This window comes from Schistosoma mansoni, chromosome W, assembly GCF_000237925.1.
Source record: "Schistosoma mansoni strain Puerto Rico chromosome W, complete genome".
Classification (NCBI taxonomy): Eukaryota; Metazoa; Platyhelminthes; class Trematoda; order Strigeidida; family Schistosomatidae; genus Schistosoma; species Schistosoma mansoni.
The window spans coordinates 43,055,508-43,070,823 of record NC_031502.1 but is presented as its reverse complement, the minus strand read 5'-3'; the positions used below and the strand labels follow the sequence as shown (position 1 = coordinate 43,070,823).

General features: G+C 30.8%; 1 protein-coding gene across 1 annotated transcript; it reads left to right on the top strand.

The window, feature by feature from the left end:
* Positions 1-2,909: 2,909 nt before the first annotated feature.
* Positions 2,910-3,083, top strand: Smp_204210 (uncharacterized protein; the record flags this gene model as incomplete). The annotated part of the gene is made up of 1 exon (XM_018789788.1): positions 2,910-3,083. The coding sequence occupies one exon, from the start codon at positions 2,910-2,912 to the stop codon at positions 3,081-3,083; it is 174 nt and encodes a 57-aa protein (XP_018655195.1).
* Positions 3,084-15,316: the final 12,233 nt, after the last annotated feature.

Below are 15,316 nucleotides of genomic sequence, written 5' to 3'. Positions count from 1 at the left end.
CATATTGACAATGATAAAGGTGCTAATTTACTCTTGTTTAGTTCTACAAAGATCAAATTCCACCAGTTGTAATTATTCTAATCACAAGAATAGGATATTTTGATTCCGAAAAGTTACTATCGAAATTCCTGTGAAATTAAAAAAAATGCTTAATTTGCATTTCAAAAATCCATGTGTTTCGCATTCAGACATTGTAATTAATGCTTCATGAAAAATATCATTTTAACATGGTCACGTATGTTGTTAGACATATTGTTCAAATTCATGTTACATTTGTTGAGTATCGATTTCCATAAGCTAACCATCATGTTTATTAACATAGCTATAGCCAATTATATTTGATAACCTTTTAGAATTCTAAATTGTAAATATTTGTTGCTTTGTAGCTGAAGTCAGTTAAAGTCGATTGACATTACTTCTATATTATCGACATACCATTGAAGATTTCCCTTTAATACTTCATATTATGGAATTACTTTATATTAAATGCTAATTGGACAAAGGTCAATAAAAAACTACTTTGGATTTATTCACAATTAAACTGTTAGTGAATATATATGAAGATGATTTGTTTTTATTTAAAATATGTAACATTTGATGCTCGGTAAAACAGTCTGCACTTTTTCGACGTAATATTGTTAATTATATATTTTAATTTAACTGCTTAAACATCTGGGCTATCTGTTCCTGCCAACTAGATATTTCAACAAGTTATCCAATTGTGTTTGTTTTAATACATCATTATGGCTATTAACTACATAACCCATTTAGGTGCCTTTCTGAAAAGTGTACAACCTCTCGCTTTAAAGCTTACAAAAGGCCTAATCAGAGATATCGTTGTCGCTAACAATATGCAGAGAAAAGAGTGTACATTATTCAGGTTTTGATTGACTGGACTGTTAACTTCTAACTGGCGATCACTCGATATTTATCCTCAAGATCGAGGAAGAAGAAAGGAACGGAAACTTGTTGAAAGACTTTGTGCTGAGAGCTCTATATTGTACCAAAAAATGTAATATTCAATAAAGCTAATAATAATAATTTATAGCAGTATTGTTGATCCAGAGTTTATTTACCTAATAAATTTGATTTTTAATATATTATCATTATTACCGAAATTTTTTTCATCAAGGGGAATGTTGAACTTTAAGAAGAACTTTAGCATAGTGGACCCCAGAAACAAACTGAAATCATATTATTGATTTTAAAATATCAATCATTTATATACACGTTATTTTATAAACTAAGTTTATAGTGAAGTTATCCACTTTGTCTATTCTCTAGTAATAAGTTGTGAAAAAGAAACTTTGGCATTCTTTATTTGTTTATATTATATGTCTGTGCAGATTATTTGTAAAGATTCACTCGACGTTGGTTTAAAAGACAATTTTTTTTATGGTAAAAGTCACATATCTATATACCCATAACCGTTTGATAATCACTAGAACAATGCCTTTAAATAAAATCGAGTGTGAAGATTTTTTTGAGTTTTTCATTATTCTGGTCAATCTTTAATTTATCGGTAACATGTGTTTATTTTACTTTGAATAACTAAATATGTGCAAGTTTACCTCAAAGTTAACCACATATGAAAACTCTAAATAAACTTCATCGGAGTTGTTTGAATAGGATATCTATTCCCCTCAAATAGTACATAAATAGGTGAATCTATGAAACAAGCAAAATTTTGTAACATAATATCTAGTCTTTATTGCATGAAAATATGGTAACTAATACATATTTATTTTCTATAAATTTATATCTTTATAGTAAATTACCTTTAGGCAATCTATTTTTTGAAGATGAAAAAAACAACCTAAACAACACATCTAAACAATTTTATGACTGATAACACTTAGTAAACATTTTTATATACGGTTTTTTGGAAATAATTTTCTTTTTTTGATTGTAAAATCATAATGTTTCTTAAAGAAACCAATCCATAATAAAATGATATTTATTCGTTCTTATATTTAATCAATACATCATTCTGATTGGTCAATTCAATAAAATATTTATTAATCCACTTGTGTATACTATTTTTTCAGTTTCACAATTGTATTACAAAACAATCTATTGATTGAATGTCGAACTTTTATTACAATATAATGTGGTAGTAATAATCATAATCATCATAGTTTCTATGGGACTATTTCATTTCAACGTTCTGTTAATGAAATAATGAAAAGTGACAATATTATTTTTTTGAAATGAACATTGATTGTAATAAAATCGGAAAGTGACTTAATTCTATATTTTAAAAAAAAGTAGCAATAACTAGTCACAGTATTTAAAGCATTTTAACATTGAACAAATCTTTATTAAATTGTACTAACGTAATCATAATTAAATTATTCTATTTGAAATTTTCAAACTGGATATGTCTGTAAAAGAACAAAATAATGATACTGAAAATTATGTGGATACGTCTATGGCACCAAGGAAAAATCGGTAAGTTATATTATTTCATTATTAGAATTGATTGGGTTTTGTTTCCAGAATATATTTGACTGAAATTTTTTTTTGAAATTTTGTTTTATTTAATTTGTATAACTCTGTCATCACATGTAAATATTACATCATAAAATAATATTCAACTTAAAACATTAGTAGATTATTCAAAACTTTTTGTCTTTAGTTTAAAAAAAACAAGTTTGATCAATAGAAACTAATTATCGTTTATTCACTTGTTGTTGTTTACTTGTATCTTCCCATTGTTATTGTGGACTGCAGTTGATCAGTCTCCTTGTTGGCATATGTGCATCCTATGCGGACTGCCTCTATATTGCCTGAAGTCACAAGCTTTATAAGCAAAGATGGATAGTGGCTAGCAGTGGAATCTAGTAAAAAGACTCGCATTTCATCCTATTTGAGACTCGTCAGCTTGATTTACCTGCAGCTCAGAGTTGATGTTCACTCTGGATTCCACTGCTAGCCACTATTCATTTTTGCTTAATTATCATTTAGCTTCCTTAAGTGATAATAACCAGCAAGTTTTATCAATGAAGTGTTTTCAAATAGCTTACTTAAGGTATATTAAACGTAATAATAAACATATTAACAAAGGTTTGAAGAAAATGTAATTCATGTATAAATGAAGGACATAGGTAATAAAATTTTATAATAGAGAAGTAAATCTCCCAATTACACGTATTTGAAGTCGATTTTGCAATTTGTATCTATAAATAACTTTTGAATGGGTGGCTTCTCTAAGCAGCATCAAACTCCATAAAATTCTCCTGTAATTTTGAAGATATAAATAAATCATTAGGTTTATAAATTTGTAATCACTGGAGTTTCTAAATATTTGATGTCAATAATTTTCACAGTTAAGTTCTAAGTGCCTGTTTATTCTTATTTAGTTGACACATGTATTTTGGTCACTAAACAAAGTGTTTCAACATTTTACTCTACTTATTGCCAATAGACTTTAAAGCTGTTATCTTTTAGTATCTATATTGACATAACTATGATACTTTGTTGTCAAATTTGCTGGCTCTTACAAAATTAAAAATTATGTAGTATAATAAACTTGACTCACGAGCAACTTTCTTAATGCACAATATTTCTCATTGTGGATGGTAAATACTATGCTTGCGAGTGCTGTATGTCATACGCAAGCTATCTAATATGAAAAATGTTATGAGTATAAATCTTGTTAAGCAAATGAAGGTGAAGATACAATAAATTAAGAAATGATGACGTTCAATGTGCATAAATCAATTCCGAAGCAGATGGGAAACTTAATTAAAATCACACAATTAAGGTAGACAGCCATTGTAAACCCTGTCGTACTGGACGGCTGTTATATACTGATATGAGATCGCTCAGTAATGTCAATCCATGAGTTAACTCACTGGAATCGAACTCAGGACCTTCAGTACGCGTACGAACTCTCGACCTTCATCCAATGCTTTCGTATATACAATAAATTTTCTTAAATTGGTTCGTGGTCTTAGTAAAATTCAGCAATCTCCAGAACTCTTTACTGACAAATGAGTGTTTATTGTTTTTAAGGGCTATAAGTCGTTTCTGAAAAAAAGTACATGAAACTTGTATTTAGAATAAGATAAGCAGTGAAATGTCTTTTGGTGACTTATCTAAAACGGAAAACGATAATATGACTTTTACACCAAACGTTTTCTGACTATTTCTAAAAAAGCAATTAAAATGTTAAGGGAAACGATTCAATTTCCAATATTCTTATCAAGTTTTATCAGCACTAATCAAGTTTCAAATTATCCACTTTTTCCTTGAATTCCAAATAAGCATAATAAACGTTACGGTTTGTTGAAGGAAAAGAGTAGGATCATGTTAGATGATTGATAACAACAGATAGGGAGCCTTGAAATTGGATTACATGATTGATGATATATTTTACTAATATGAAATTCTAGTCTTGACCAAACTCGCGATGAAGAATTAAGCCAGTACCAAGAGTTAAACACCATAATTCTTGTAACTAATCAGTAGGTTATAATAGTCAGCTCATACGAGAGGTAGATCATCATTCTAACATTTGTGAATTCATTATAAGCAAATATGGATTGTGGCTATCAGTGGAATCCAGAACGCTCGTTTCGTCAGCTTGATGTACCTGCATACCAGAGTTGATGTTCAATCCAAGACTCGAATCCAGTAACATTCGCTTCAAACACCATCGCGTTCATTTTTGTACTGGTCGTTTGAATCTACCCATTGGTGTTTAGGACTGAAATTAATGCAGGTACATCCAGGTGACGAGTCCCGAATAGAACGAAATGCCCGTCCTGGATTCTACTGCTAGCAGCAATCCATCTCTGTTTATAATTCTTGTGCCTTAAGGCGATATTGAGGCAGTCCAAACAGGATGCATATGTCAATAAGAGACTGACCAATTACAGTCCTAAATATCAATGAGGAGATTCAAACAAACAATACGAAATGAATTGCAGACTTATGTTTATGAATATTACATACTCATGGAAAAATATGGTCACTTAAATTATGCAAAATTTTACAGAACATTCTCAAAGTTAAGCAAAGCTGGATAGTGGCTATCAGTGGAATCCACGACGCGCGTTTCGTCCAATTTGGGACTCGTCAGCTGAATGTATACGCATCTCAGAGTTGATGTTCACTCTGAGACTTGAACCCAGTACCCTTCGCTTCAAACGTCATCGCGCTATCCACACTGAGTCCTGATTACCACTTGCTTGTACGATGGGTACATCCAGCTGACGAGTTCCAAATAGGACGAAACGGGCGTCCTGGATTCCACTGCTAGCCATCATCCATCTCTGCTTACCATGATTGTGAATTAAGGCTATATCGAGGTAATATGCACAGTATCGCACATATGCCAATTAAAGACTGACCAGTTGCAGTCCTAACACATCGATGGGAATATTCAAACAAACAATACTAAATGAATTGTCATAGTTACTTCTATTCTTTTTTTTAAATTCTATAAATCCTTTCATGCAAACTTTCTCAGATAAAAAAATGTTTATTTGAATTACTAACAATAAGTTCTTATTATGTTCTTTGTATTGTTGTTATGTTTATTCATTTATACTGAATTATTCATATTAGAAATAGTTGTTATATAAGATGTTATCAAACAAAAAATGTGTAACTGTCTTAGTTGTTTTATTTTCAGAGATTTAAAAATTTCACCACTGAAAATGTTTACAACTGATAACTTCAATCTTTCCATGTCATCCTATGCTGTGTTTTCGTTTTATTTCTTATTTTTTGAATGTTTTACACCATAACTTCAATCCATTAATGGTACTCGTAGAAACTGATTTTTAAAAAATATGTAGCAGTTCGTTAAATCAGCAATCTGATGTTACTACCGTGATCTGAATACATTAAAATCGTATAATTTATTTATATGACTTTCACTTACTGAAAACTATTCTTTTTCAATTTTTTTTATATCATTAAGGAATAATGGTTTGTAAATAAGTTTACATACAGAAAATAATAACAGTATTCCCCCTGTAAAGAACATGATCAATAAGTTTTGTAGTCATTAATTTTCATTTGTTTTCAATGTTAAGAGTATATTTTGATTAAGGAAATTCATTTCAAATTATGTAATGTAATAAATTAAATAAATATTTATTGACCATAATTGTCGGTAAAATCTATAAAGAATGATAACAATCTAATAAATTTAATTGACTGTGTAAAAGGTTTGTGGATATTGATGAGCGTTATTAAGTTCATTAAACAAACTATTGAAAATTGGGAAGCACTAGATAGTTGTTTTGTACCATTGTGGGACTCATAAGAGGTATGCGCCGACGACCACTTGAGGGATGAAGACAGAAGTGTGGGCCATTCAATGATAGGTTATTGATCTAGAGGTTGAGCGGTCACAAAAGGATAAGACAATCTGACGTTTTATTCCTGAAGAAGTCTACTATATACACTAGAACAAAATAGCTGTCTAGTTCTCTCTGCTTTTCAATGTTGGTCTCAAAAAGGTTATTTTTGGTCCTAGTAATCATATAGTCGATATGAATTAAATGAGGGGATTATGGATAAGTAATATAGATTGTGTTTTAATTTAACTAGGTTTGATCAAATGTTTATAACTTCGTTTTTAGAATAAAACGTGTGATAACTATGATATATTTCAAGATGACTTCTTAGTACAGTAATAACAAAAATGTACTACTTCATGGTCTTGTACCTTATCGTCCAAAATTTCTAGAAAACTTTACATTGAAATTGTTTAAGTTCGATAAATCCCTCTCAGTTCTTTGTTTCAGTGTTTTAAATTTCTGATCTCATAGCATAAATTCAGATTGATCTCACTTCAAGCTGAAGCCATTATCCTAAGGCTTTTAAGGTAAGAAGCGAAAAGTGTTTTATGAAGGCCAATCTAACCAACATGTGACATCTTCTTGACAAAAGTCATACTGATTATTGGATCAATCTAAGACTACTCTTGAAAACCTGTGCTCACAAGTAACTAGCTTGAAGATGGATTTCCTGGAGTTCTATTGAGAAACCGTGACCAGTGGAGTTCAACCGTGTCTGGTATAAAGTAGTTACTGATTGAAGACAATGGAGGACGGTCGTGTGATATCGTGGATTAACTGAATTCAGACAATATAGCCGCTGGATGTCGACTCAGTGGTTTAGAGGTTAATCGCTCGCGCGCGAGACCGAAGGTCTTGGACTTGAGTTCCGTGTTCAGAATCGTTGATGCTCACTGATGCGGAGATCCATACTAAGACAAATCGGCCGTCCATTGTTCCCAGGTTTTCGATGGTTATTTAACATCGATCCATTCATTATCTCAATCAAAACTCAATAATCTCTACAACCATATATTGATAATACTGACTATAACCAGTATTAACTAAGTTAGCAAGCTAAATAAACTATTCAAGCGAGAATACTTGGTATAAATAAACATGATAATATTGTTTGATCATGTAAACTTCATCTTAGCAAACTATTATTTCAATGCAATTATTGCTAATCCCATGGAGTTTCAGTGGTGAAAACAAGATATTTTGTTGCGTAAACAACAAACACGATGCTGATGAACATCTTGCTGATTTGCAACTTTTAAGCTAACAAATGTTCAAAATTAATTTGATTCATTTGAATAATCATTACACGTTTCTGTAATCGACTTTATCATTAAAGATGACATGAAATCACATGACATGTTACCTTATTAAGAAAGGATGAAAGAAGATTTATATGCTAGATATTGTTTACTGTTTTCAAAGATGATAAATGATCTTACAAAACACACATTTATGGGTCCTGTAACGTGATCTGATAAAGTATAATTACAGATGAGAAAGAGTACGTTGAGTTTAGTCAGTTGTTAACTAGTAAACTGAAGAAAAAAAGCACAGAAGAAATGATCGAAACCAAAAATTGTAGTTACAATTTCGATAAAGTTCTCATTAAGATTTACTAAAAAATTCCTATGAATACATCTTATTTTCCGATACAAATAAACTAAATACATGGAAAATCTAACAATATGTGCATACAAAATAACACCATCTATTCACTCAGATTATCAGAATAATCTAAATCTGCTGACGACTGGTTTTATCTGAAGCTGAAATAGAATGGATAGCTCTAATTATAGAAGAGCGGATACTCATTTCCTAATGAGATTTTCTATTGATATCATAAACCGATCAGTATTAGATCACCATTGAAGACCTCAGAACACTGGATTGCCTTTTCGTCCTGGTGTGAAAATCATCAGCAGTGATTAGTTACCAAGCAAGCAGGAGTCGGATACAGGACTTTCGACCTTGTGGGAGCAATGCTTAAAGTCTAGACCACTGGGTCGGCATCCGGGAGTGTTACTGTCTTACCAGCCCATCTGCGATACTGCGCAACTGTCTTTCACTGCTTGTTGGATGGGTAACTGCTTCACACTCTACGCAAATGAACTCCACCGGTTACAGCCTCACACTAGAACTCTGAGAACTATCTTTCAAAACTGGTCACCAATGAGCACATGATAATTATTAGTGTAGGGTTGAGGTGATCATAATCTCAATAAAAAGCTTAACAATCTCTACAATCATATACTGATAATTTCCTTGTGAATTTATTCGTTACAAGTATAAATTTACTAATTTTTACTGATTTGTAATTTGTCTCCTAAAAATCTAGATACTCATTTTCCAAAGATTGAATTGAAAAAGCCATCCTAATATTCTGATAGCTAGTTAACAAGAGGATCAGATTACAGCTAATGTTCAACATATAAGATGTTTTGTAGATTATATCAAGAATATCTGATAACTTATAATGATTGCATTATCGATTAATTCTTTATTGAATGTTATATTTTAGAGTTGACATATTTAACTATAAAATCTTTCGGTTAAATTTCTTATTCAGAAAATGCTTATGTTGATCTGACAAAAATCCACTGCAGAAAATTTTCTTTTGGATGATATCATTCACTTAAGTTATACATTCGTATTATTAGTTGTATGGTAAATATATGTCTATAGAATAGATTGTATCATAAAGTGATTCGAGACTTCTCTAACCTCTTGGTTATTACGTCACCTCATTTAATAATTGGAGTTTTCATTTTATTTAATGAAACAATAGATTATTTTAAATATCTAACAAAAAACATTGGTTGACTTACATGAAAGTTGGTAAAAAATATTTTTGAAATTATGAGTCAATTAAAGCTAGACCACCATGGAAAACCTGGAAGCACTGGACGGCCGTTTCGTCCTATTGTGGGACTCCTTAGTAGTGCGCATCCACGATACCGCCACAAAAGATTCGAACTGAGGACCTATAGGTATCGAGGGCGAGCGCTTAAACTGTAGACCGCTGAGTCGGCATCCAACGGTGTTATTATCTAACTTCAACCGATCCACGAAGTTGAGCAACCGTCCACCATTGTCTTCAGTGAGTTGATATCTCCCAACAGACTTGGTTGAACTTCACTGGTCACTGCTTCCAGGTTTTCTACAGTGGCCTAGCTTCATTTGAAACATGATTTCAACTATATAAATATACTAAAATCTCCAAAAAAACCCACTTTTAAAAACATTTTGTTTTGTTTTTCAAGTTAGATTTCATCTAATTGTTTTGATTGGTAAATTTGAGCTTATGTCGTTTCTTGTCAATTTATTACGTTTAGATTATTGTAGTTTTTCTTTTTTTATAAATTCAATATCAATGTAACATATACACTGAAATTTTATTTTCATATGATTTTTCAAAGGAAAAAAAATTTTTATCATGTGAAATTTTTCATTTAAAAATTTTAAATGATTTAAATTTCATATAGTTGAAATCATGGGTCAATTGAAGCAAGACCACCATAGAAACCCTGGAAACATCCATGATTCCGCCCCGTGCACTGCTGAGGAGTCCCTCAATAGGACGAAACGGCCATCCTGTGCTTCCAGGTTTTCCATGGTGATCTAGCTTCAATCGACTCATGATTTCAACTATATAAAAATTACGGAAATCTCCCCAAAACCCCCCTTTTGATTCAAATTTCACTTGAAAACTTCTGAATATGTAAAAAGAATAAAAGAAAAGAAGAAATAATTGTAATTAGATTACGAGTATGTTTTATTACAACAAGTGTTGTATTTCTTTATTTTAACACTTGTTTTTTTTTAAATATATGTACTTCAGTTTGTTAACTTAGAGAATGGTTCAACCTACTGGAGTACATATATCTGTTACTTAAATGAGTACTTATATATATAACTCTAATCACAAGCAGAACGTTTCAAGGAATAAGTTAGGTCAGTTAAATCTTGCTTAAATAGAAATACAGAAAGTCCATTATTTAATTTTGATATAGAATTCTTCAGTTATATTTGCATATTGCCCAGTTGCACTATCGTAATAGAGAATTACATGCCTTATGAACAGTGTTATATTTTTCAATTGACTGATCCAACCTCGATTGGTTGTGAACAAAACAACGTGTACATTTAAGTATTATGCTCGCCGATACCTGCTAAATGCATGTTTGTTTAAATTCAAAGAAAAAGATGATTTTGTAAGAGCGTTAAACCTATTTATCTCATATATACACGAAAAAACCTGGAAGCACTGTTGAACGGTGGCACAGGTTCGTGGATTGGCTAAAGTTAGACATTATCATCGTTGGATGCCGGTTCAATGGTCTAGAGGTTAGGTGTCCACGCGAGAGACCAAAGCCCCTGAGTTCGAATCCTGCAGGTGTGATCGCGATTGAGCACTGCTGAGGAGCCCCATACTAGGACGAAACGACCGTCCAGTCACTCCAGGTTTTCTAAGGTGGTCTATATATATATAATCAATGATATCATTTTTAAAAGTTTGTGGGATAAGTTATGAATATTTCTTGACGGAGAATTAAATTTTCACGAAATTTTGATGAACCTGACCAACTTTTTGCCAATATTTTGAGAAATATCTTTGTTTAGACGATATGTGATGCTTTTAGCTTGATAGCTTTCAGTTGATGTAATTATTTTTGTTAGAAAATTGAATTCACTAATAATAAATATAACTTTTAGTCTATTTATGTAAAACGTATGTTTCAATCACAGCACTACTTTTAAACAGTTGATAATACGTTTTCTGATCAATGTTGTTTAGCCATTATATATATATATATATATATATATATATATATATATTAGACAAGCAGAACATAGTTGTCATATATTAGTATTGGTACTTAAACGATATCGAAAATGTTTTCTTTTTTTAACTAATGATCGTAAATAATTTCGTATTGATCGTCCGAAAATGTTTAAAACTGTATCTTGGTAATAAACTGTCATCATCATTTAGCATACAGTATTGATGGTAACTTAAAAATTGGGGTAAGTGAACTTTTTTCCTAAATTATTGCACATCGATGAATAAGTAGCAGATATTTTACCAAATCATTGAAGACTTTTTACTTATGCCAAAGCGTAGGCACTTTAAGAGTGGATTATACGTTGTAAATTTGTTTGTGATTTTTTCTTACTTTATTTCCCATTTACATTTAGTGAAACTGTGGGGGAATTCAAAAGAGGAGTAACATTGCATCAATTAATACAAAACGTATTTATCAAGATAATCTAATGGCTAAATATTCAATTTTACTAGATAATCATATATATTTGTATGTATATACATGTATTTGAATCCCATTCATTTAAAAAATAAATAGCTAGATTACTTTTATTGACTAAAATTAATAATAACAAACAAATGTTTTACGCAGAGATGGATAATGACTAATAATAGGACCCAGTTCTCGCGTTTCGTCCTACTCGTTACTCTGAAGCACCTTCACTTCAGGGTTCATATCATTTCCAGTTTTCGAATCCAGCACCTTTTGCTTTAAATGTTCAAGTGTTATCCATATACTTAATACAGGTGTATCCAGTTGAAGAGCCAGAAATATGATAAAATGTGCATCTTTAATTCAACTGACAGCCAACAACCATTTCAACTTATAGAAAAAGGTTGTGACTTGAAAAGGATAGAGGCTATCCGCACAGGATGTTCATATTCCGAAATAGATAGATAGATTGATTTCAGTCCTAAATATTAATGCGAAAGTTCAAACAACTGGTAAAGATTAATGAATTATTGATAAGCTATAACAAAATATCGACATGAACTGTTAAAAATTATTGAGGATATGACGTAAACTAGGATTGAAATAATACACCATTCAATAACATAATTCTATAAGGCTAATCGACTATGACTGACAAACAAGTCTATTTCCTTGTGATTTGTCTTATGATATGATATAAATGTGAGTTGTTTCTCCAACCATACTTGGTGATTTTAGTAATTAAGTTATTTCCTACTGTTTTAAAAATTAGGTCAATTATTTTGATCAACAACTAGTTTAACTAATTAAAAGTAATTTAGTGTGAACGAGTTTACTTATCGACATGTTATCTGTAATTGGTGCATGTAGTTAAGTCAAAATATCAGAAAAGATAGTGGGTAGTAATATTAGACACTGATATTCAGTGAATCAACATGTCATTATATATATACAACTGTTTTTCTTTATCTTAAGGTCTAGGACTTAAACTGTTGCTAGAAATTTGTCTGTCAAATATTTGTTGAATAGCTATTATTATCACATTTAAATCATACGGAAATGATAAATTCAGTATTGATTATTATAATTTTTAAGGGGTTTACGTGTTTTTGGTAATATTCAAGGTTTCAGTTGGTCAATTTCTGTTACATAATGAGTTTTATGGGAATCCTTTGATTTTATCTATTATAGTTACTGATATAAAATATATTTCAGTTATTGACTGACGATAATATTTGGGGCCTATGAATTCTTCTGTATATGACTCATTAGCTCGACGTATCAGTATCTCAGCGTTTCGGATCATAAAGACAACGGAGCTTGGTACATATGGCTTCGGTTGTTCACACTAATTACACTATAACATTAATAATACTGAAAAACAGAAATATTTAAATAACGAATTCTAGAAATTAGATAAACTGCTCTGTAGAGGAGTCGCACGATAGGACGAAACAGCCGTCCAGTGCTTCCAGGTTTTCCATGGTGGTCTAGTTTCAATTGAATCATGATCTCAACTATAAAATTACTGAAATCTCCACAAAACCCCCCTTTTGATAAACTGCTAGTTATTGATTTTAGCAGCCAAAAAATAAACCAAAAATTTTATTTTAAATTAAAAAAGCAATTAAGTTTTCGGTGTTGTTTAAACACTTATCATCTTTTAACCCAGTATAATCAATTTGAAAATGACGGGATTTTCATGCAGTGAGTACATGCCATATTTTGAACACCGTTCTCAGTAGTAACACGTTGAGATGTTCAAAATAGTGTCATAGAGCCAACCACAATAAAATAATACTATCGGGTGAAGAAATGCAGTCTAAACAAATTTTAACGCATTTTTAACAATAAACTCATTAGTTATAGTTATAATATTGTTCAAAAAATTTTTAAGTTTTTCCAAGGTTTAGTTTTTTTCTTGTAAGAATTCCTTTGCTTCCACTTGTTTTAGATGATTTTTACTGATTCATTTGTTGCCATAACTACTAGATTAGATTGTTATCTAATGTTGTTTTTAACAATACTTTAAGTCTGAAATCACCTTTGACGCCATCCATAAAATCCATAGGTAAAAAGTTTATTATTAACAATAATGATATTAGTTATACAATCGTGTGAAGCAACATATCTCATTAGTTCTCTCTTTATTAATATTATGACACTGACTACCATACCGTAAAATTTACTCAAAAGATTAAGAAAAAAGATAAAATGTTATTGTTTGCTAAGCGTCCATCCGTATTTCTACATATAGAATGGTTAGAAACCCACAAAAACTGAAGTAAAAGTTTGAAATCCCACGTATATATATATATATATATATACGTGTGTTGATGAAGTTACACATACATACACGACAAATACTAACATTAGACACAAAAAGCTGGTGGTTAGTTGGAATCACATCTCAAGTATTTTACTTCCTGAAGATAACTGGTTTTTCTACTTTAGAATACTTTTTTTAGTGTATGTAAACAAATATAAAAATATTGTAGTAGTGAATTATACTCTTGTGTTTATTTTCATTATTCTGAGTCAATATTTTCATCCCTGGTATAACGAATATCTGACGGTTTTCATAAGTGTTTGTTCACTACAACGATAATGATGATAAATATATGTAATGTTAAATCAAATTATTTATGCGGATTATTTGTTGTTAAATAGTACATTTGACATCAGTGTCATTTATTGTATTTTATAATTATTTCCTATTTAATATACACCTAATGTAACATATTTCTAAATGAAACGAACTTGTTAAATTTTAAAAATTCTATTCAGTTTTATAAAGGGTACATAACTATAGTTTTACACTTATGTTTTGTTGCACAGGACAAAATAGTGAAATTGGTTTAATCAGAAGGGGTTTTGTGAAGATCTCAGTACCTCCATAGTTGAAATCATGAGTGGGACTCCTTAGAACTGCTGAGGAGTCCCGTGTTAGAACGAAATGGCCGTCCAGTGCTTTCAGGTTTTCTATGGTGGTCTAGCTTCAATAGACTCATGATTTTAACTATGAGACTGGTTTAGTTGAAAGTAATGTATCATTGATCTATGTGAAAATCCCTGATATCAATTTACATTTGTCCAAAAAAATTTTATTATGTATTGTATACATAAATGTGATATGATATTTTAGATATTTCATAGCTTTTTTGTCTAACCTATGTGAAATTAATGGTTGGATTGAAATGTTTGATTGTATACCAGTGATAAGCAATTGAAAAAAGGTTACTTCTGTCAGTTTTCGTCATTTGAGATAGCTTTCTTGTTATCAGATATTACTTGTTACAAGTATGTAAAGTATCCAATTTATTTATTGTTAACAGGTTGTCCTGAAAATGACAAATGATGTTAATAGATAGATTTTCTTTTATATGGCTTCCCCAGTAAAAGAATTTTGTCGGCAAACACTTAACTCATTCTCATTTGATGAATTTTAGAAGTGTTCTATATTAATGGTGGACAACCCTATATTATCAGTTTGCGTAATTAGTTTTAGATATCAGCAGGCAAGTGTATTTTATTGTTATGAGGCAATATCAAAGTAAATATAATGATCAGTTTCAAAACAACAGTGAATTGATCTAATATTTGTTAAATGTTTTCTAACGAAGTCAACTACAAAACAAGTAATATGCTTGTCAAATTATGGTTGTGTTTTTCCTTTGGAATTCATTCTTCTTGTCAAAATAAATATATTCCTATTGACTCTATGCTGCGCCATTTTTGTTTAAG